Below are 21,885 nucleotides of genomic sequence, written 5' to 3'. Positions count from 1 at the left end.
CCTGGGACAATCAGCAGGAATCTTAATGAGATTTGCTAAGAGAAATGCACAATCTTCGTTATGCACCACAACTGGTATCCTGTTACTCAAGCTCAGAACTTCCACTACCATCTATCTTGTATCTCCCCTGTTGGGAGGGGGTTGAGGCATCAGGACCAGGCATCCATGGCAGCAGCTGGAGTTGGAAGCTGAAGGAGATGAAGGTGTTTCTGACACAATATGTACATCCATGGTGTGTGATAGATGCTGTAAGAAACCAAAAGCTAAGTCCTGGACACCCAGCCTGCTGGGACCCTATTGCCTAGACTGCTGAGCACTCCTGATGAAATCTTGGCCAGATATCCATTTTATATGAATGGTATAACTAGTTTTTTTTCTCAAATTACTAATCAGAAATATGACCAATAAACAGAAAAATTCTTATTTCCCGCCTCCCTGACTCTGATCTAGAATCTAAAACTCCCTTTAATTTGGCTATCCTTTCTGTTTTGGGTTGAATTATGTCCTCCAGAAATTCACATGCTGATATCCTAAACCCCTATACCTCAGAATGTGTCTGTATTTGAAGATAGTGTCTGAAAAAAAAAATAAACAAAAATGATTTCATGCAGATGGGCTCTTACTTCAATACAACTGATTGGTATCCTTATAAGAAGAATAAATTTGGACAGAGACACATACAGAAGGAAGACTACATGAAGAAGACAGCCGTCTGCAAGTCAAGAACTCAGGCCTAGAACTGATCCTTCCCTCATGGCTTATAAGGAACCAACCTCACCTACACCTCAATCTCAGATTTCTGCCTCCAGGACTGTGAAAAAATCATTATCCGTTGTTGAAGTCTGTGGTACTGTGTCAGGGAGCCCCAGGGGACTAAAATGTTATCTCTTCTCCCTCATTTCCTGTTGTTTCCTGCAGAAACTCTCCAACCAAGTCAGGCTGCCCTCCTCATTGTCCCTTGACTGTGCCATCTTTATGCCAACTCTGGGCTTTGGTCCATATGGTGTCATATACTGTGCCTTCTCCCTGGAGTACCTGATGACCTCCCCTCATCTATCAGGGGTCAGCAAAACACAGTGCATAAGCCAAACCCAACTTACCCTCTAGTTTTTAAACAAAGTTTTCCTGGGCATATCCATGGCCATCCATCTGCCATTGTGTGGCTGCTTCCATTTTACAGAGCAGAGCTGTATACCTGCAGAACTGCAGAGTTGCAGAGCTGCAGGAGAGACCATGTGGAGCCTGCAAAGCCTAAAATATTTACTGTCTGACCCTTCATGGAAAGAGTCAGCTAATCCCTGATCCATTTAAATATCATCCATTCCTGGAGGCTTCCAGGACTCTCTACTGCCCACCATGTTTCCTCTTCTGATCTCCTGCAACACTGAGCCTGAGAATTTTTAATAAAATCCTGAATTTAAGTTTTAGATCCACTCTATCGGAGGCCAAATGACTCTGGGTAATATTTAAACTTTCTGAGCCTACTTTCTTCACCTATAAAAAGGCAATGATATTATTCATTCAAAGAGTTTTGGGGGCTGGGGAGATAACTGGTAGAGTGCTTGCCTCTCAAGCACAAGGCCCTGAGTTTGATCCCCAGTACCGCAAAAAAATGCTTAAAAAAGAGTTTTGCTTAAGGGTTAAGTAGAATAATATTTGTAAAAAAAATTTGTAATATGGTAAATATATAAATATACTAATATCAAAACTAATATTAAACTGTTTTTCTTAAACTTTGGTTTATTTCACAAGTATTAGGCTTGTCTCCCTGACTAAACTTTAACTTTCTCAAGTCCAGAGGCTTTACCTTAGAATTCTGTGGATTCCTTTTCTGATCCTATGGAACTATCAGCACAGTTATCTTTGGGAAGTTTTATGTGTGCTCCTATATGCTCTTTATGTCTTTCCTCAGTCTCCATCCTTCTTCACCATGCCCTGTACCCTGAGATTTGACTTCTGTAAACTGTTTCAAGGAATACTCCTTCACTGGGCCTCCTGCTGGGGCTAGCCAAGGAGTAGCACTAACAAGGCACAGAAGGACTATTTTTGAGTCCAGGGCTCTTCTGGTCTCATCAGGCAACTTTTGAAATAGCTTTGCTCAAGCCCATATCTGTAGGGCTAATGATAACAACTGGTGATGTAGGTACTACAACAGGGCTGCCTTAGCCCTGTGGCAGGTGGAATTAGACATTCTGATTGTAGTTACTGCCCCAGGAGACTCTTTTAGGAGGAACTATGGTATGTTCCATCTGATTTACTTTTCTCTTGCAAAAAAACCAGCATGGGAACTTATTGCTCATTATTTATTTTTATATTATATATGTTATATAATATTATGTTACATATCATATTATATGTATATAATATAATAAAAGGGTAGACTTGGCATCAGGTATACCTGGGTTCAGATCCTGTATCTTATTAACTGCTTATTTTTAAAAAGTCAATGAATTCTCCAAGTCTCAATTTCATCATCATAAAATGGACACATATAATATGTCCCTCATGGGGTTAAGTCAGTTAATGTTTGTGAAGTACATGAAAGAGTAGCTGGCACATTTAGTGAATGATCAAAAAAAACTATTTTTAATATTAATATTATTACTATTAAGGTATAAATGTCTGACAATACAGTTATACACTCTGAAGGGACAAGATTTTAAATGACTGGGCTGGACTGGAGAGAGATTATGGACACGCATCAACCTTGGGAGCTAAAAGAATGTCCCCTCTCCAATCTAAAAATAGTACTATCCCTAAAAAATTGGGCTTCCAAAGGAGTCCTGAACAGACAGACCACCACAGTCCATGACCAGAAGACCCCTGTCTCTATACTGGACAAATTTATAAAGCCCCTTCCTTATCACAAGAGAGAGGGAGAGAATGAAAGAGAACTGAGAATGTGCTAGGGTCACTAAAAAAAGAAGAGCACAGATTGGAGGTTGCAGTCCTGGAAAGATTCCCCTTATTTAATAATCCTGTCCAGGGCCTCCTTGCTAGTGACACTCAGAAAACAGGAATAGCAGGAAGCAGAGGAGCACGCTTAGAAGCCTGGACTCTGAGCTAGGTAGCGTGACTTTGAATCCTGCTCTTCCCATTTGGAGCTATGTGACCTTGACATGTTACTTCAATCTTCCATGGTTTAGTCAAGTCAAGAGAACCAAAAATGTGGGCCAAGAGTAAAATGTCCTCTCTCTCTGACATACTAGAAACTATGGAAAACTAGAGTTATCTGTAGAAACTGGTTTGTTGCATATACGTCAAGAGAGTTCCTTGGAATGCTGGTCACACAACAGAACAAAGTAAGCTAATGAAGTCACCGTGTAGCTTAACCTATAAAACCCTTTTCCCTGTGGTAACTGCCACAGAACAGAGCATGATGGAAAGGACAGGTGCTATTTGTCCAGTCATCTACCAATGTACTTTATGGTGAAGTGTTGTGAGGGATGGAGGCATGATTTGTCCAGTCTATTGCCATTGGACATTCTCTATAAGGAAGTTTCAGCAAAACTTATGTCTTATACACTTTTGGGGGGATATTTTCTCTGGTCTTTTTGCAGTCTGTCCTCCTGCCCTAACACAAGTTTTTTGAAGACCATATACCATGTGAATTGCATAATGAATGATTTTGTACTGTATCATGGACATTATAGATGTCATGAGATTTTGAAGCTCTTATGAAAGAGTTCTGCTGCTTTTGTTTCAGCAGGTATTGAGCCTGTTTAATTTCAGGCAGAAATTCTGACCAGACTTATGTGGCTTCTGATTCAGTACCAGTTCTGGTTCAAAGCCATTGCTATTAAGTTTGTGCCCCCAGTAGCCAGTCATTTATGTAGTCTGTTCTGTATTTCAGTTCTTAAAGGACATGGTGTGCTGTGTAGGGAGACTCTGATGAGCTCAGGAGTTCATAAATGACTTTATAAGGTCACTTTCCTGAGCTGCTCTTGGTGTGCAGAACCTCTAGTCAGAAAGCTGGGGCTCTCTTTACCTTGCAGTGGTAGGAATTTTCATGATGGTACTCCATCTGGTGCTAAGTGGCAGGAAGGCAGAGAAGGAAGAACTAAAATAGAGGTTCCCCATTCTTCATAATTTGGACTTCTTTAACTCTCATCAGTGGTCTTTTTAGTGATTACTTCAGGAGAGCCTGGAAAGTAGAGAAATGTGAATTTCTCCACTTTCTTTGAGCATTTTGGGTTCTCTAGCTGCCTCCTGAGTGTTCGTTCACTGCAGGGCTTTTTTGGGGTTGTTTGTGGCCCACTGTCACTGACTGCCTTTCCTGCAGATGAGGACCCCAGTAGACACTGAGTCTCAAGCCCCTGGGTTATTAAGACAAGTAATGCTGTCCTTCCCCAGGGACAACTACTCCCTTTTTGACCCCTGGGGATTTCTCCTACTTTCTTCAAAGTTCAGCTACTAATTAAAAATATTTTTGGAATATTTCATGTAATACTTAAATGCATTTATAATGGTATTAATGCTGGGCTTGGATGTCAGTATTTATACAGTAAACAAGAAATATTAAATGATTATCATCAGCAGAGTGGCAGCCTGGTGACATGGGAAGAGGGAGTGAAGGGCTCCTGGGATCTGCATGCCTGGTGCTGCTTGACCATTTGCCAAGTCATTTGAACTGAGGCAAGTCAATGAGGCAAAGCTGTTTAGTTTTATCATCCATAAAATTTTCTTTTCTTAGTTTTTTGTTTAGTTTGTCCTCATTTCTATTCTTTTATTTTTTCTTCTTTATAATATCTTTGCACTTATTCTCCAGGTTTCTTTTTTTCTGGATATATATATCCACTTTTTTATCCATTGTGGATGAATTCCTGGTATGACTCTCCTCTTATATACCCTTTTAGCTGTAGTTATTCTTTTCAACCCACTGAATGTTTACCTACTATTTTTTTTTATAATAAAACAAGACTTTTTATTTCTTTGTTTTGGTTGAAGGCTGTTCTCTGCTGTTCAATCATTATTAGGTTACCTTTTGGGGGCTATCATCATTCCTTTGTCTATATTGATTTATTTTATAATATCAGTGTTTGAATTTGTAAGCACTTTAGAAAATGAATTCAATAAGTTTTTTAAGAAACCTCCTGTTCCAGCAACTTGGGAGACTGAGTCAGGAGGATCACAAGTTCAAAGCCAGCCTCAGCAACAGTAAAGCACTAAGCAACTCAGTGAGACCCTGAAATACAAAATAGGGCTGAGGATGGAGCTCAGTAGTTGAATGTCTCTGAGTTCAGTCCCTGGTACCCCGGCCCCAAAAGAAAACATCTAAGGATTCAGTTATATTCTCCCTATAGTTTTGTTCAGGTTGTATTAACTGTGTCATTGGATGCTAGATTCCAGTATCATTGAATGCAGAATTTTTTGTTTGTTTCTCAAATGTGGTTCATTTCTTATTCTGTCTTGGATTTCCTAGATGTGTGCTCAATCTTGATAATAATTTCTGGCATCTTTGTACAAGAGCCACTTTTGTACTGGGCTCTGATACAAAGATGCCAGAAATCTCTACCAAGAAAGCAGTGCATATATACTGTAACATCATTTCAGTAATTACTGGAGAGCATCCAGGGAAGTGTGGCTAGTTAGATATGCCAATAGCCAGTCTTTGGACTAAGGTCTCCCTGCTCTTCCTGGTTGTTAGTAGATACCTAGAGAACTATCCTCTCTCTCTGTTCAAGTAACTCCCTGTTGTGTTGGTTTGATACAGGCCCTACTGCATGTACCTTGGCAAAGGCAGGGTACAAGAAGAAACTCATCCCTGTGGTTGAACTACAGTACCCCCAAAACAGAGTCACCTGTACTCCCTAAATTCACAGTCCCCAAGTTCAGAGCATTGCCAGAGCAGATCAGTTCTCCAAAGTTTCATGAAAATCCACCTGTCAAACTTTTTCAGAAAAATCACTCGAAATGTGGGTACCTGCTTTGAATGAACTGCCTTTTAACAATGACACAGATGCTTCCAATTAAAACCAGGCTAGCATGCTCTGAGAAGCAGTTCTTCTTCATGCTATTTTACCCAGGGACAATTGCCAGTGTGCTCACTGAGATCAAAGTTAGTTCCTGCTCATTGAAGATGACAGCACAAACTGCTTCAATTGTGCATTTCCAAACCATTCTGGGACAACACATTCAGAACACATTTCACACCCAAAATGAAAGTCTGCTTGGAAGAGAGCCTGTGTTGCTAGGATCACCAACTTTAAGGAAGGAATTGGGACTGCTGAGGAGACCAATTCCCCAATGTAGTTTGGAAATCCATCTGTCAAAATGTTACAGAAAACTCACTTGAATTGCAGTGCCTGCATGGAACCAACTGCCATATACCAAAGGCAAAGATGCATCCAAGTGAAAACAGGCCTGCGGACAAAGTGAGTTCCTGCAAGACAAACCTGCCTGCACAAACTGCTTCAGTTCTGCACTTCTACACTTTTCTAGAAAAAGTGGCGTTGGGCATGGGTTTACTAATTAATGTAGTGGGAAAAACTTCAAGGCATTACAACTTCAGGCAGTGATATGGATATTGCTAGCAGCTTCTATCCTGTTTTTTTTGTAACCATGAGAGCAGACAGCAGAGGGTAAATTTGTAGTTAGGTCAGAGAAGTGGGAGTAAAACTGGGTCTCAGGGAGCTGTCTCTGTTAAAGCATTACAATCACCAAAGAGATGTTAAACCATTTACTCAGAGAGATGGCTTGAGGGTTTCTCAGGAATTGGGGACACCAAAGCCAACTCAAGCTCAAAGTGTATCCAAGTAAAAATTCCTTTGAGACATGAGCATGGAGGCACCCTGGTGGCACAAAGTTCCTAGGAAGTGGTTTTCCATGCTCAGTATAACAGGCATGCAAATGCTGCAACAGCCATGGTCCCCAGATGCTTGGCTACTGCTTGAGATGGTGGCTGACCTTGGTATCAACCACGGGGTGCTGGTTCTGCAGAAAGCAGGATGCTGGAGTTAGGTGGTCACGGTATGCTTCCACCAAGATTTAGAAATAGAGCTCTGGCAGTTCAAAAAATTACAAGATCAGAATCCCTGTAAGTAGGCCCTGACAGGGTAATGCAGGAGGCTGTGGGATGGAAGTTGAAGCTGCCATGGAGATCCCTGGGATTAAGAGATGCCAGTAACTGTGGATCATGTGCCCAGGAATGTTGCTGCCTGGGGATAGAGTGAGGCCATGGGACCAGGCTGCCCATGACCTTCAGAGCACACTGTGCGCAACCTTAAGTCCCAGATGCTGGATACGCAGATACAAGACTTGTTGGCCCAGCTGGGTTTTAATCTTGTTTTGGTCCCATCTCTTCTTTCTATGTACCTATTTCTCCCCTTTAAAATGGGAATATTTAATGTGTTCTGATGTATATTGGAGATATATGTTGATTTGGATTTTTACAAGGACTCATAACCAAGAATTTGACTTGAGACTCGAAGGAGACTTTTGAAGTTTTTGGCAATGAAAGCATTGTTAAGATTAGGGGGACTCTTGGAGATGCAGTGAGTGTATTATGCAAGGTGAAACAGACATAACTTTTTGGGGATCAGGTGTGGCATGTGATGGTTTGGAGATTAGGTGTTCCTCAAAAGCTCATGTGCAGAAATGTTCAGAGGCAAAAGTATTTGATTATCAGCATGGTTACCTAATCAATCAATCCATAAATCCTTTGGGTGGGTTAATAATTAGAAAGAACTACTGTATCAGGTTGTAACTGTGGGAAGGTGGGGCATGACTAGAAGATGGAGGTCACTAGTGGCATGTCCTTGGAGAAAATATTTTCTCATTATCCTTTTCTTACTCTGTGCTTTGTGGCTGCATGAGGTGAGCAGCTTTCCTTCAAAATGACCTTGTATCATGGTGGTGTTCTATACCTCAGGCCCAGAGCAATGGGACTGGGGCCCATGGACTGACACCTCTGAAACAAGGTGTTATGCATCACCCTGGGCCCAGAGCAATGCAGTCAGCTAAACATGGACTGAGACCTCTGAGAAATGTGATGCTGGGCAACAGGCAGAACATTGCATACCCTCAGTAAGGTTTAGAGAAATGGATATGCATATGTTTTAGTTAGGAGGAAAGGGTATTCGTCCCAAAAAAACTTATTTTACCTGAAGTGCTATCAAAGAGTCAGGCACTGGTAGTGGCTCAAGAATCCTGTGGGACAGTTCCAGGGTCATTCTAATGGTTTTCCAAATTGATAGTATAGTGGGAAACTATGGAAGAAAAATCAAGTAGAGTTATTTGGGGAAAATTGATGGTGGTTTCACTCTAGACGGATGTAGTCATGTCAAGCAGAATCCATACAGATATTATTTGGAGTCATATAGAATGACTGCCTAAATAACCAGAAGGAAAGCAGCCTCAGAATAACACTCTGAAGTGGTAAGAACAATTGTGTGGCAGGTGTGGGGAAAAAAGCAGAGTCCTGAGGAGCCTTAAGCTCAGACCAGTAGTGGAGAATGGGGGTGGTGCGACCTTCCTTTGACCACCCTGCTTGGCCCCAAGTCCTTTCTCCTTCACATGTTTCAGCCTGATGTCACAAGGGCTAAAGTCAACGGAGCACCTTTGGTCTCCAGAGGGGCTGGTGTCTCCGCCGAGCTCCTTTGGTCGTCTAACTAGTATCCGATCAGACGAGCAACAGGTGCCCAGAATGGGCAGCTTTTTTAATAAAAAAAAGTTTTGGGGCCTCACCATCTGGCCCTGTTGTGCCATCAGGCCCCATCTGCCTGTGACGTGATGCACTTACTCCTCACAGGGACCACTCTGCTGTTCCTGCCTCTGCTACCAGGCCTGTCTGCAGGAACTTCCACCAAGATCCCCGACCTCAGGTGCCTCACGCAGCTGGCTGCCAAAGAGGCCCTCTCCTGCAGGCAGTGTGTTCCAGTGTGGGGATCCTGCTGCCAGTGTCCTGGGGGTCCTCCTGCCAAAAACCAGTGTTATCATCTAGGGACTCGCGGATGTTTGGACCCTCGAGAACCGTAAGGATCCCTCCTCCTGCTCGGCGCAGCCCAGTCCTTCTGCCTTCATTTGCTCAGCAGTTCCACCAGGCTGAGGAGCCCATGACACCAGCTCATTTCCCTGTAGTTCCTTCGGAGGAAATAGAGCTCAGGACCCAAGAACAACTTGAAGAAGGCATGGTCCACCAAGAGAAAGAGGAGCAGGAGGAGGAGGGGGAGGTGGAGGAAGACCAGGAGGAGGAGAAGGTGGAGGTGGAGGAGCAGCAGGAGGAGGAGCAGGAATAGGAAGAGGAGGAGGAATGGAAGGAGGAGGGAAAAAGCTGTGACCCACAAGACAGACTGGAGGAGCAGGAAACAGGTGCCCTGAGCAAAGGGGAAGTAACCCCAGCAGATCCTGTGGAGACTCAGGGAGACCTCCATGTCCTGGAACCCAGTCCTGGGCCTCTGGAAGGAACCACCATTCCAGAGAGGGCCCAGGTGTCTCCCAAGAACTTGTCTTGTGGGAGCCCTACCATCTACATCTCCCAGGGCCCTATATCTCCCAGGGCCCTGACCCTGGTTAAAGCTGAGGCAGAGGCAGACCTGGGCTGCTCCTCAGTGCCAGACAAAAGGGCCAAGGAGAGCCTAGATGAACTCCATCCAGCCCATCTCAAGAGGCTCTAAGACATCCAGCAAGGGAGTTCAGGGCCAAAAACCTCCATGTGGTCCACCCCAGAGCTGTCCTCCACAAAGGGCTGCTACCTGGAGGTCCAAGAAAAGAAAACAACCCATGCCTGTGGCACTGCCATTGTTGATTCCTTGGCATGAAGATGGGCTGCCCCCACCTGCAAAGCGGCCACACCTGTGTTTTGAGGAGAGCTTAGGCCCCCTGTTGAGGGAGGTGCAGGGTCCAAACAGGAAGAATTTGGAGGACGATACAGATGTCTCCCAGGCGTCCAGCAAGGGAGTTTGGGCTAAACACCTTTCTGTTGTCCACCCCTTAGCTTTCCTCCACAAAGGGCTGCTACCTGGAGGCTGAGGAAAAGAAAACAACCCATACTGATGGCACTGCCATTGTTGGTGCCCTGGTCTCAAGATGAGCTGCCCCCACCTGCAAAGTGGCTACATCTGTGTTTTGAGGAGAGCTTATGCAGCCTGCTGAGGGAGGTGCAGGGTCCAAATAGGAAGAACTTGGGGGATGATTTGGAGTTCTCTCAGATATCCAGCAAGGGAGTTCAGGGCCAAAAGCCTTCCTGTGGCCCACCACAGAGCTGTCTTCCACAAAGGACTGCTACCTGGAGGCCCAGGAAAAGAAAAAAACCCATGCAGGTGGCCCTGCCATTGTTGATCCCCTGGCATGAACATGGGCTGCCCCCACCTGCTAAGCAACCACATCAGTGTCTTGAGAGGGCCTCAGGCACCCTGCTGATGGAGGTTCAGGGTTTAAAGAGAAAGAACTTGGGGGGTAGAAGAGAGGCTCTGGAGGCCCAAACCACCACTCAGTCGGTTCATTCTTTCTTCCCACCTGCAGTCCCTGCCTGGAATGCACACTCAGTGACCCCACTCAATGACCCCTCCCAGATGCCCCATATTCTTTCCAGCAACCAGGTGGAATTCCAGCTAGCTGGTCCCCTTAACCTATCTCTACCTCTACCTTCCCCTGTGTCAAATAAAGATGAGGGGGAAATCCCAAGTTCAATTCCACTGAATTGGGGTAGGTTGGTCACCTACCCCAACCCCAATCTCTACCCTTCTCTTGTCCTGCAACCCACACCTCTTCCCACTAACCCTCCTCCTCCTTTGAAGCCCAGTACCAAAGTGGGAGATGCTCCTAATGAGTTTCACCAAGCTACACACCTGCCAAGACCTGTGGCACCTCCCAGTTCCTACCTCCCCACACCTCATATCCCCTCCAACCCTAACCCCCCCCTGCAGATTGACATCCCCAATCCCTATGTGTATTGATTCTCCTCCTCCTCCTCCTCTTCCTATTCCTCTTCTTTCTCCTCATCCTCCTCCTCTTCCTCCTCCCCTTCTATTCCTCTTCTTATTCCTTTTCCTCCTCCTCTTCCTCCTCCTCTTCTTCCTCTTCTTTCTCCTCCTCCAGCTGCTCTTCTTCATCCTCTTCCCATCTTTCTCCTCTTTCTCCTCCTCTTTCTAACTCTTCTTTCTCTTCCTCCTCCTGTTCTTCCTCCTCCTAATGCCCCTTCTTATTTGACTGCTCCTTCTCCTCTTCCTCCTTCTCCTACATCTCCTCTTGTTCCTCCTCCTCTCCCTCCTCTTCCTCTCCCTCCTCTTCCTCCTCTTTCTCCTCCTCTTCCCCCTCCATATCTTCCTCCTGTTCTTTTTCCTCTTCCTCCTACTCTTTGTTCTCCTAATGCCCCTTCTCTTTTACCTGCTCCTCCTGCTCCTCTTATTCCTCCTCTTCCTTCTCCTCCTCGTTCCTTCCCAAGCCCTACTCTTGTCCCTTCCACACGCAACCTTGCTAGCCAGGGCCAGAATATAACTGCTACAACATCTCTACAACCACCAGAGGCAAATCATCAGCTCACCTTACCCAGCATCCCACTGTGCAGCCTGAGGACCTTGAGATGGACACTACCCCCTCTTTTATGGCAGTGATTTTTTCATTTTCTCCTGCTTCCTGTGACTGCTCCTGCCCACACCCCAGATTCGTGGCCCTAGGCAACACAGGCAGGCAGCTAGAGGAACTATCCCCACGGGCCCCCTAGTACCGTAGGTCACCTACCCCAACCCCAATCTCTACCCTTCTCTTGTCCTGCAACCCATACCTCAGGCTGCATCTAGGAGCCCTCAGCAAAGCAGAGCCTCTCTTAATGCCTCTATCCTTCTCATGCTGCCAGTTGTGACCCATTCACCCGGCAAAGAGGAGCTCTACACCTTCAGTCTCCAAGGCTGCCAGTGAAGAACCTATGGATACCACCCCTCCTTCATGGGTTGTTCTCTTCTAGTCACCTCCTTTTTCCAAAGCTTTTATACTGACTCAATTTGGTAAGCATGGCAGACACATTGACAGCTATTTCTATATTGTAGACATGGTGGCACTTATTTGATATTCTGATTTCTCTCAGCATTACTTTGGAGGTGAAGTGTGCTTTGCAAATGTTGGCTTTCAAGGTAATAGCTGGACATATAATCACCAATGAAGCAGTGGGTGCACACACACACATATACACATACACATACATGCACACACATACACACACACACACACACACACAGGAATGCCACAGTCTTTGACTCTAAATTTCAGAAGTAGGCAAACTTGAAAATTTTCTAAAACTATAAAGGAGACTAAAGAGATGTGATAAGTGTATGAACTAGGTGATTCTGGACTTAAACCAAGCATGGAGGATGCAAAATATTATTGAGAATTTTCTTAGGACAACTAACAAACCTGGGCTATACATTGAAGGAATGCATTGTATCTATGGTGGTTTCCTGAATTTAGGAAGGTTCCAGGGTTATGAGAGACAATGTGTTTTCCTGGACTATTCACAGCAGAGTAAAGGCATTAAAGTGTTCGGGGGTATGAGACACAAATATTCTTCTCAAACTGTTCAGAAAAATTGAATTAGGGAAAGAGGCAATGATAAAGGCTATGTGAAAAATCTGTGACTCATTGTAGCCATTCAAAATAATTCTCATGGGAAGACACCAACCAAATTTTGTCTAGGCAGTTTCAATGGTCTTCCCAACTATGAAGAAAAGTTTTGCATTCATTTGCAAATTTACTTCAATATTTCACATGTATAGATGAATCTTTCAGCTATTATTGTGCATGTCTTCTTCACTAATGATATGTTAAAACCTTTAAAATCTGTTTGTTCGACAAGATTGGTTTGACAAGATCGATTAGAAAATTTAGGACAGGCCATATAGGAATTCTCTTAACCAGTCTTATGACAGTTCTATAAACTTAAAATTATTGCAGAATAATCAATTTCTAGAAATTTCTAAAAATACTACAATGAACAAATAACAGTGGATTAGAATTGATGTAAGAATGAATGCATATTATGTCTATTTATAAAGAAGCATTGAGCTTTACAGGAGGGAATATGGCCAGTCCAGAAACAGGGCAGACATAAAGTTATGTAAGTCATCAGGAGTCTGACAGTACCATGATTTTGATCATAATGCAGCTCCATGATGTGTGTCCTCATGAGAACCCCGAGATACCCATTTAGATGCCCCTGTACATGATGCCTTGATTTTCTTCATATTCTTTATATTTAAGAAGTCTGAAGTAAAGCAGTTTTAATTTTCTCAGAAAGATTAAATTTTACCTTATTGGAGTAAGATATTTCTAACATGTGGGAGAGGAGAAGATACAGGGCATCTGGCCTAGTGACCCCAGTTGGGGATATTTGTCCAGAAATATACCAGTTATCCTTAGGGAGGTTCAGTATTCAGGGGCAAGCAGCAGAGAATTCAGTCCATCACATGTGAAAGCAGATCATTGCAGCACCCAGGAAATAAGGACCCTGCACTGCTCTGTCTTTTACATCCACACCCCTACACTTTTCATTTTAAACAGGACTATTTAAGTATGCCTGATTGAATTTTCTTCCAACAGTAATATCCAGTTTTTCTTTTTCTCAAGAGCAATGCATACCATTTTAGGATGAAAACAACTATTTTGTCAATAGTTCTTGTATTATGTTGAGCCTTTATAGTGTGTCTTATGCTCTGTGCAGAGCATCACATCATTTTCTGTAAGTTTCACAATTCTCCAAACCAGATATTATGAGCCCCATTTTAGGTTTGTGAAATGAGCCTTATGGAGGCTTAATTACTTTTCCAAGAAATACCAGAAGTGATTTCATTGGATTTGAAATCTGACTCAAATCTATAATTATTAACCTGTATACTAAACAAACTCTACAACATGAACTGCTTTATTAAGTGTTTGTTATAGGAAACATCACTAATTATGTATCATCCATGTGGTGATCACATGAACCAACTGTATTATAGTACCGTGACCATAAAATAACTAGTTTAAATAAATCATTCAATCTATTGAAAGCAGATAATGCAAAGCAGAGATATTTTCACAGATTATCTAACCTTACTAAGGAAAGAAAATTTAAAAAGAAAATACACTTTAGAAATCCCTTTTGAAAATTTAAAACTCTTGACAGGGCATGTACTTCTTAAGACTACAAAAGGAAATTCACTCCCAAATTGTGATAAATTTTAAAATGCAAGCTTTAAGTCCTGTTTGCCCTTAGCAATGCCAAAACATTATATCAAAGTTTTCTTTCCAAATACAATAATTTTTATGAGGAAAAATTTGAACTTATTATTGTTATTGTTAGTCAGATCATAGCTTCATTTGGAGTCAGATATTTCAAATTAGCTGGTTGCATCTTAAACTCTACCCCTTGTCCCTTACTTTCCTGATTGCATGTTAAGCAGTAACCCTGTCCCTTCATTTAAGGGAAGTTCAATTTCCCTAAATTATTGAAAAATATCAAGTTTCATTATTGGAGTTTTAAAAGACCTGAAAGAACATTAGTTTAATAACATGCTGAGCTTGGTTTCTGTTTCACTCATCATCTCCATGAAGGTTCTTCCCTGAGCTAACTGTTGTTGCATTAGGCTAAGACTTGTTGAACATTTGTTGACACTTGCCCTCAAAAAACTTGGAATTAAGCATAAGATATACATGAGCGGCTAGCTCTGACTGAGGGCAAGATGAAAGCACCCAACAGAGATGAAAATGAACGAAATGTACTTTTCCCTGGAAGTGTCTTTCTGACTCTAATTGATTTTTTTTCCTGCTCATTATCTGGCCATGCCTGCTTTGCATTAGGATGAGCTTACAACCTAGACCGGCCAATCAAATAACTCAGAGTTTCCCAATGTAACAAAGGACTCAACGTGGACACATGCTTCATTTGGAGACTATCCAAGTCCTGTGGTGGGTGACTGCTGCAAAAGTCAATTTCTCTCCCTCTCAGATCAAGAACTTAACATACTGTGAAAATCTGGGATTCCTGAGGACTGCTTTTCCACCTTGCTTGTGTGGAGGGTTTCTTTGAGACTGAAACAACTTGGAGGAAATCAGAGCCAAGACCTCGTATAAGAGAGAGATCCTTGAGGACTTTTGCCCTAGCACTGTTTTCAAGCAGTTCAAGTACTGAGTTTCCAATTACATGAGCTATTTTTTTTGTTTTAAAAATTCTCTTTTTAATAATAAGGTAACTCCAGTTTACTGTAACATGTATACTTTGAAAGTTTTTTAACCTTTTGATTCCATTAGAATAACCCTTATAGGATTTTCAAGATGGCGGACTAGAGGGTGACTGCATCTCCTGTCGCTCCAGAACTCAGAATTCAAGAAGGGGAGGTATTGAGAGACTCAGATTAACTCAGAGGAACCAGGAAGAGTGAAGAAGAAGGGGGTATCGCAATACAAGATCTTCAACTACACTACAAAGCAATAGTAACAAAAATGACATGGTACTGGCACCAAAATAGACAGGTAGATCAATGGTACAGAATAGAGGACATGGGCACACACCCAAATAAATACAATTTTCTCATACTAGACAAAGGGGCCAAAAATGTGCAATGGAGAAAAGATAGCCTCTTCAACAAATGGTGCTGGGAAAACTGGAAATGCATATGCAGCAGAATGAAACTAAAATCCTATCTCTCACCCTGCACAAAAATCAACTCAAAATGGATCAAGCACCTTGGAATCAGACCAGAGACCCTTCATCTTATGGAAGAAAAAGTAGGTTCAAATCTTCAACATGTTGGTCCAGGATCAGACTTCCTTAACAGGACTCCCATAGCACAAGAAATAAAAGCAAGAATCAATAATTGGGATAGATTCAAATTAAAAGCTTTCTCTCAGCAAAGGAAACTCTCAGCAATATGGAGAGAATGTCTACAGAGTGGGAGAAAATCTTTGCCACTCATACTTCAGATAGAGCACTAATGTCCAGAATATATAAAGAACTCATACAACTCTAAACCAAGAATATAAATAATCCAATCAACAAATGGGCTAAGGAAATGAACAGACGCTTCACAGAAGAAGATCTACAAGCAATCAACAGATACATTGAAAAAAATGTTCAAATTCTCTAGTAATAAGAGAAATGCAAATCAAAACCACCCTATGATTCCATGTCACCCAATTATAATGGCGATTATCAAGAATACAAGCAAAAATAGGTCTTGGCGAGGATGTGGGGAAAAAGGTACACTCATACATTGCTGGTGGGGTTACAAATAGTGCAGCCACTCTGGAAAGCAGTGTGGAGATTCCTCAGAAAGCTTGGAATGGAACCACCATTTGACCCAGCTATCCCACTCCTTGGCCTATACCCAAAGGACTTAAAATCAGCATACTACAAAGATGCAGCCACATCAATGTTCTTAGCTGCTCAATTCACTTTAGCCAGATTGTGGAACCAACCTATGCCCTTCAATTGATGAATGGATAAAGAAACTGTGGTATATATATACAATGGAATATTACTCAGCCATAAAGAATAAAAAAATTATGGCATTTGCAGGCAAATGGATGAAATTGGAAAATATGCTAAGTGAGAAAGTCAATCTCAAAAAACCAAAGGAAGAATGATCTCACTGATAAGCAGATGTTGACATATAATGGGGGGTAGGGGGCAAAAATGGAGGAAGAAGGGACTGTATGGAGGGAAAAGAGGGTGGGAGGGGTGGGGGAAGGGAAAAAAGAACAGAATGAATCAAACAACATTACCCCATGTAAATATATGATTACACAAATGGTATGCCTTTACTACAAACACAGAAAAAACATATATTCCATTTGTTTACAATAAACATTAATTAAAAAAAGAATAACCCTTAGCTTAAAACATCAATACATGTACAGTATAAAAAAAAATTTTTGTTTATACCCTTATTGGTAGTTTTATTAAATGTTTTGTTTTATTTTGATTTTTACTTTTGAAAAATTTCTCTTAAAAAATAAGAAAAAGTAGGGAAAGGTGAAGAACAAGAACCATGTTCTCCTTGCTGTTCTGGGCCTGGGCAGCAGGTGTCACCAACCTGTGAGGAAGACATATTAGGAATTTTCATAAGACAGCTGTGCAGAGTGTTGATAGAGGAACCTTATTTGTGCACAGGGATACTCCTCAGTATAACACAGATATCCCATTTGATTTCACAGCAGAAAACTATAAGAGGATAAAGGTGATTATAAAAAACTATCCAAAAGTGCATTAAGCAGCAGCTGTGCTTCCAGTCCAGGATATGGCTCAAAGGCAGAATGGGTGGTTGCCCATCTGTGCTCTGAACAATGTTGCAGAAGTTTTACAAGTACCTCCAATGAGAGTATATGAAGTAGCAACTTTTTTTTAATTTTAATTTCTTTTTATTGTAAACAAATGGGATACATGTTGTTTCTGTTTGTACATGGAGTAACAGCATACCATTTGCGTAATCACACATTTACATAGGGTAATGATGTTTGATTCATTCTGTTCTTTTTTCCTTCCCCCACCCCTCCATCCCTTTTTCCCTCTATACAGTCGCTCCTTCCTATATTCTTGCCTCTCTCCACCCCCCATGTGTCATCATCTGCTTATCAGTGAGATTATTCGCCTTTTGGAATTTTGAGATAGGCTTATCTCACTTAGCATGATTCTCCAATTTCATCCATTTGCCTGCAAATGCCATAATTTTGTTATTATTTATAGCTGAGTAATATTCCATTGTATGTGTATATATATATGTATATATACATATATACATATATATATATGTATATATATACATATACATACCACAGTTTCTTTATACATTCATCAATTGAAGGACATCTAGGTTGGTTCCACAGTCTGGCTATTGTGAATTGAGCAACTATGAACATTGATGTGGCTGTATCTCTGTAGTATGATGATTTAAAGTCCTTTGGGTATAGGCCAAGGAGTGGGATAGCTGGGTCAAATGGTGGTTCCATTCCAAGTTTTCTAAGGAATCTCCACACTGCTTTCCAGAGTGGCTGCACTAATTTGCAGTCCTACCAGCAATGTATGAGTGTACCTTTTTCCCCACATCCTCTACCACACCTATTGTTGCTTGTATTCTTGATAATTGCCATTCTAATTGGGGTGAGATGGAATCTTAGTGTAGTTTTGATTTGCATTTCTCTTATTACTGAAGATGTTGAACATTTTTTCATATGTTTGTTGATTGCTTGCAGATCTTCTGTGAAGCGTCTGTTCATATCCTTAGCCCATTTGTTGATTGGGTTATTTGTATTCTTCGTGTACAGTTTTTTGACTTTATAGATTCTGGAAATTAGTGCTCTATCTGAAGTATGAGTGGCAAAGATATTCTCCCACTCTGTAGGCTCTCTCTTCACATTGCTGATAGTTTCCTTTGCTGAGAGAAAGCTTTTTAGTTTGAATCTATCCCAGTTACTGATTCTTGCTTTTATTTCTTGTGCTATGGGAGTCCTCTTAAGGAAGTCTGATCCTAAACCAAAAGGTGAAGATTTGGACATACTTTTTCTTCTATTAGATGCAAGGTCTCTGGTCTGATTTCCAGGTACTTGATCTATTGTGAGTTGATTTTTGTGCAGGGTGAGAGATAGGGGTTTATTTCATTCTGTTGCATATGGATTTCCAGTTTTCCCAGCACCATTTGAAGAGGTTATCTTTTCTCCATTGCATATTTTTGGCATCTTTGTCTACTATGAGAAGATTGTATTTATGTGGATTTGTGTCCATGTCCTCTATTCTGTAACATTGATCTACCTGTCTATTTTGGTGCCAATACCATGGGGTTCTTCTTACTATTGCTTTGTAGTACAGTTGAAGTTCTGGTATTGCGATACCCCCTGCTTCATTCTTCCTGCTAAGGATTGCTTTAGCTATTCTGGGTTTTTTATTCTTCCAGATGAATTTCATGATTTTTTGCTCTATTTCTGCAAGGTACATCATTGGGATTTTAATTGGAATTGCATTGAATCTGTATAGCACTTTTGGTAGTATGGCCATTTTGAGAACATTACTTCTGCCCATCCAAGAACATGGGAGATCTTTCCATCTTCTAAGGTCTTCCTCAATTTCTTTCTTCAATGTTTTGTAGTTTTCATTGTAGACATTTTTTTTACCTCTTTGGTTAGATTGATGCCCAAGTATTTTTTTTTTTGAGGCTATTGCAAATGGAGTTGTTTTCCTCATTTCCCTTTCAGATGTTTCATCGCTTGCGTAAAAAAAAATGCTTTAGATTTATGCGTGTTGATTTTATAGCCTGATATTTTGCTGAATTCATTGATGAGGTCTAGAAGTTTTCTGGAGGAGTTTTTTGGATCCTCTAAATATAGAATCATGTCATCAGGAAATACTGACAGCTTAAGTTCCTCTTTTCCTATTTGTATCCCTTTAATTTCTTTAGTCTGCCTAACTGCTCTGGCTAGAGTTTTGAGGACAATGTTGAATAGAAATGGTGAAAGAGGACATCCCTGTCTTGTTCCCATTTTTAAAGGGAATGGTTTCAGTTTTTCTCCATTAAGAATGATGTTGGCCATGGGCTTAGCATAAATAGCCTTTACAAGGTTCAGGTATGTTCCTACTATCCCTATTTTTTCTAGTGTTTTGAGCATGAAGGGGTGTTGTATTTTGTCAAACGCTTTTTCTGCATCATTTGAAATTACCATATGATTCTTATCCTTAAGTCTATTGACATGATGGATTACGTTTATTGATTTACGGATGTTAAACCATCCTTGCATTCCAGGGATGAACCCCACTTGATCGTGGTGCATGATTTTCTTAATATGTTTTTGGATACGGTTTGCCAAAATTTTGTTAAGGATCTTTGCATCTATATTCATCAAGGATATTGGTCTAAAATGTTCCTTCCTTGATGTGTCTTTGCCTGGTTTGGGTATGAGGGTGATATTAGCTTCATAGAATGAGTTTGGTAGGGTACCCTCTTTTTCTATTTCCTGGAATACTTTGAGAAGTATTGGAATGAGATCTTCTTTGAAGGTCTTGTAGAACTCAGCTGAGAATCTGTCTGGTCCTGGCTTTCCTTGGATGGTAGGTTTTTAATGGCTTCTTCTATTTCATTGCTTAATATTGAACTGTTTATATTGTGTATATCCTCATGGTTCAGTTTGGGTGGAGCATATGTCTCTAGAAATTTGTCAATGTCTTTGGTAGTTTCTATTTTGTTGGAATACAGATTGTCAAAGTAGCTTCTAATTATGTTGTGTATCTCAGTGGTGTCTGTCGTGAGATTTCCTTTTTCATCACAAATTTTAGTAATTTGAATTTTCTCTCTCCTTCTCTTTGTTAGTGTGGCTAAGGGTTTGTCTATTTTGTTTACTTTTTCAAAGAACCAACTTTTTGTTTTGTCAATTTTTTGAATAGTTTCTTTTGTTCAATTTCATTGACTTCAGCTCTGATTTCAATTATTTCCTCTCTTCTACTACTTTTGCTGTTATTCTGTTCTTCTTTTTCTAGGGCTTTGAGCTGTAATTTTAGGTCATTTAGTTGTTGACTATTCATTCTTTTTTGGAATGCACTCCATGCAATGAATTTTCCTCGTAGTACTGCTTTCATAGTGTCCCAGAGATTTTGATATGTTGTATCGTCATTCTCATTGACCTCTAAGAATTTTTTATCTGCTCCCTGATGTTTTCTTTTATCCATGTTTCATTCAGTAGCATATTATTTAGTCTCCAGGTGTTGGAGTAATTTCTGTTTTTTTTTTTTTATTTTGTCATGATTCCTACTCTCAGTCCATTATGATCTGATAGAACACAAGGCAGTATCTCTATTTTTTTGCATTTCCTAAGGGCTGCTTTGTGGCATAACATATGATCTATTTTCGAGAAGGTTCCATGTGCTGCTGAGAAGAAGGTGAATCCACTTGTTGATGGATGGAATATTCTATATGTGTCTATTAAGTGTAGGTTATTGATTGTGTTATTGAGTTCTATGGTTTCTTTGGTTGGTTTATGTTGGAAGATCTATCTAGTGGTGACAGTGGTGCGTTAAAGTCACCCAGAATTATTGTGTTGTGGTCTATGTGATTGCCGAAATTGAGAAGGGTTTGTTTGATGTACAGGGAGGCACCATTGTTTGGGGCATAAATATTTACTATCGTTATGTCTTCCTGATTTATGGTTCCCTTAAGCAGTATGAAATGTCCTTCTTTATCCCTTCTGACTAACTTTGGCTTCAATTCCACTTTATCTGATATAAGGATGGAAACCCCTACTTTTTTACTGAGTCCATGTACATGGTAGGTTTTTTCCCCATCCTTTCACCTTTAGTCTGTGGATGTCTTTTTCTATGAGATGAGTCTCTTACAGGCAGCATATTGTTGGGTCTTTCTTTTTAATCCATTCTGCCAGTCTATGTCTTTTGATTGATGAGTTTAGGCCATTAATATGCAGTGTTATTATTGAGATATGATTTGTATTCCCATTCATTTGGCTTATTTTTGGTTTTTAAGTTGGCTTGGTTTCTCCTTTGAGTGGTTTTTCTGTAAGGTAGTTCCTCCCTTTGCTGACCTCCATTGTTGTTTTTCATTTCCTTCTCATGGAATATTTTGTTAAGAACATTCTGTAGTGCAGGCTTTCTATTTGTAAGTTCTTTTAACTTTTGTTTATCATGGAAGGATTTTATTTCATCTTCAAATCTGAAGGTTAGTTTTGCTGGGTATAGGATTCTTGGTTGGCAACAATGTTCTTTCAGAGCTTGAAATATGTTGTTCCAGGCCTTTCTAGCTTATGAACCCATCAGGGCAGGTAGAAACCTGAGCAGTATGGGATGGATCCCTCCCCAATTACCTCAGGGTGTCAGCTATGAGGGGATAAGGATGTGAGGGGTTGCACAAATGAGTTTCAATAAAGTAATGCCAACCTCTAAGATTAGGACTTCACAGCCAGGAGCAGTGAGGCTGGCCC

General features: G+C 41.1%; 1 protein-coding gene across 5 annotated transcripts in view; it reads left to right on the top strand.

The window, feature by feature from the left end:
• LOC124983001 (uncharacterized) overlaps positions 1 to 21,885 on the top strand; it is a 53,703-nt gene that overhangs the window by 13,786 nt on the left and 18,032 nt on the right. Inside the window, exons 4-6 of one of the 5 annotated variants that reach the window (XR_007108337.1) lie at positions 8,750 to 8,972; positions 11,795 to 11,942; positions 14,773 to 15,321. The exons of 1 other annotated variant lie outside the window; for it this stretch is intronic. Coding sequence is in view for 3 of the 4 variants with exons in the window: in XM_047549841.1 (XP_047405797.1) it covers positions 8,750 to 8,941 (192 nt within the window). In the remaining variant the exon portion in view is untranslated. Of the gene's footprint in view, positions 1 to 611; positions 1,692 to 8,749; positions 9,137 to 11,794; positions 11,943 to 14,772; positions 15,322 to 21,885 lie in introns of those variants that run through there. 3 more of the 5 variants (XM_047549843.1, XM_047549841.1, XM_047549842.1) reach the window with 3 other exon arrangements.

The sequence above is a fragment of the Sciurus carolinensis genome, chromosome 4 (genome assembly GCF_902686445.1).
Source record: "Sciurus carolinensis chromosome 4, mSciCar1.2, whole genome shotgun sequence".
NCBI classification, from domain to species: Eukaryota; Metazoa; Chordata; class Mammalia; order Rodentia; family Sciuridae; genus Sciurus; species Sciurus carolinensis.
This window is presented reverse-complemented; position numbering and strand designations above follow the sequence as displayed.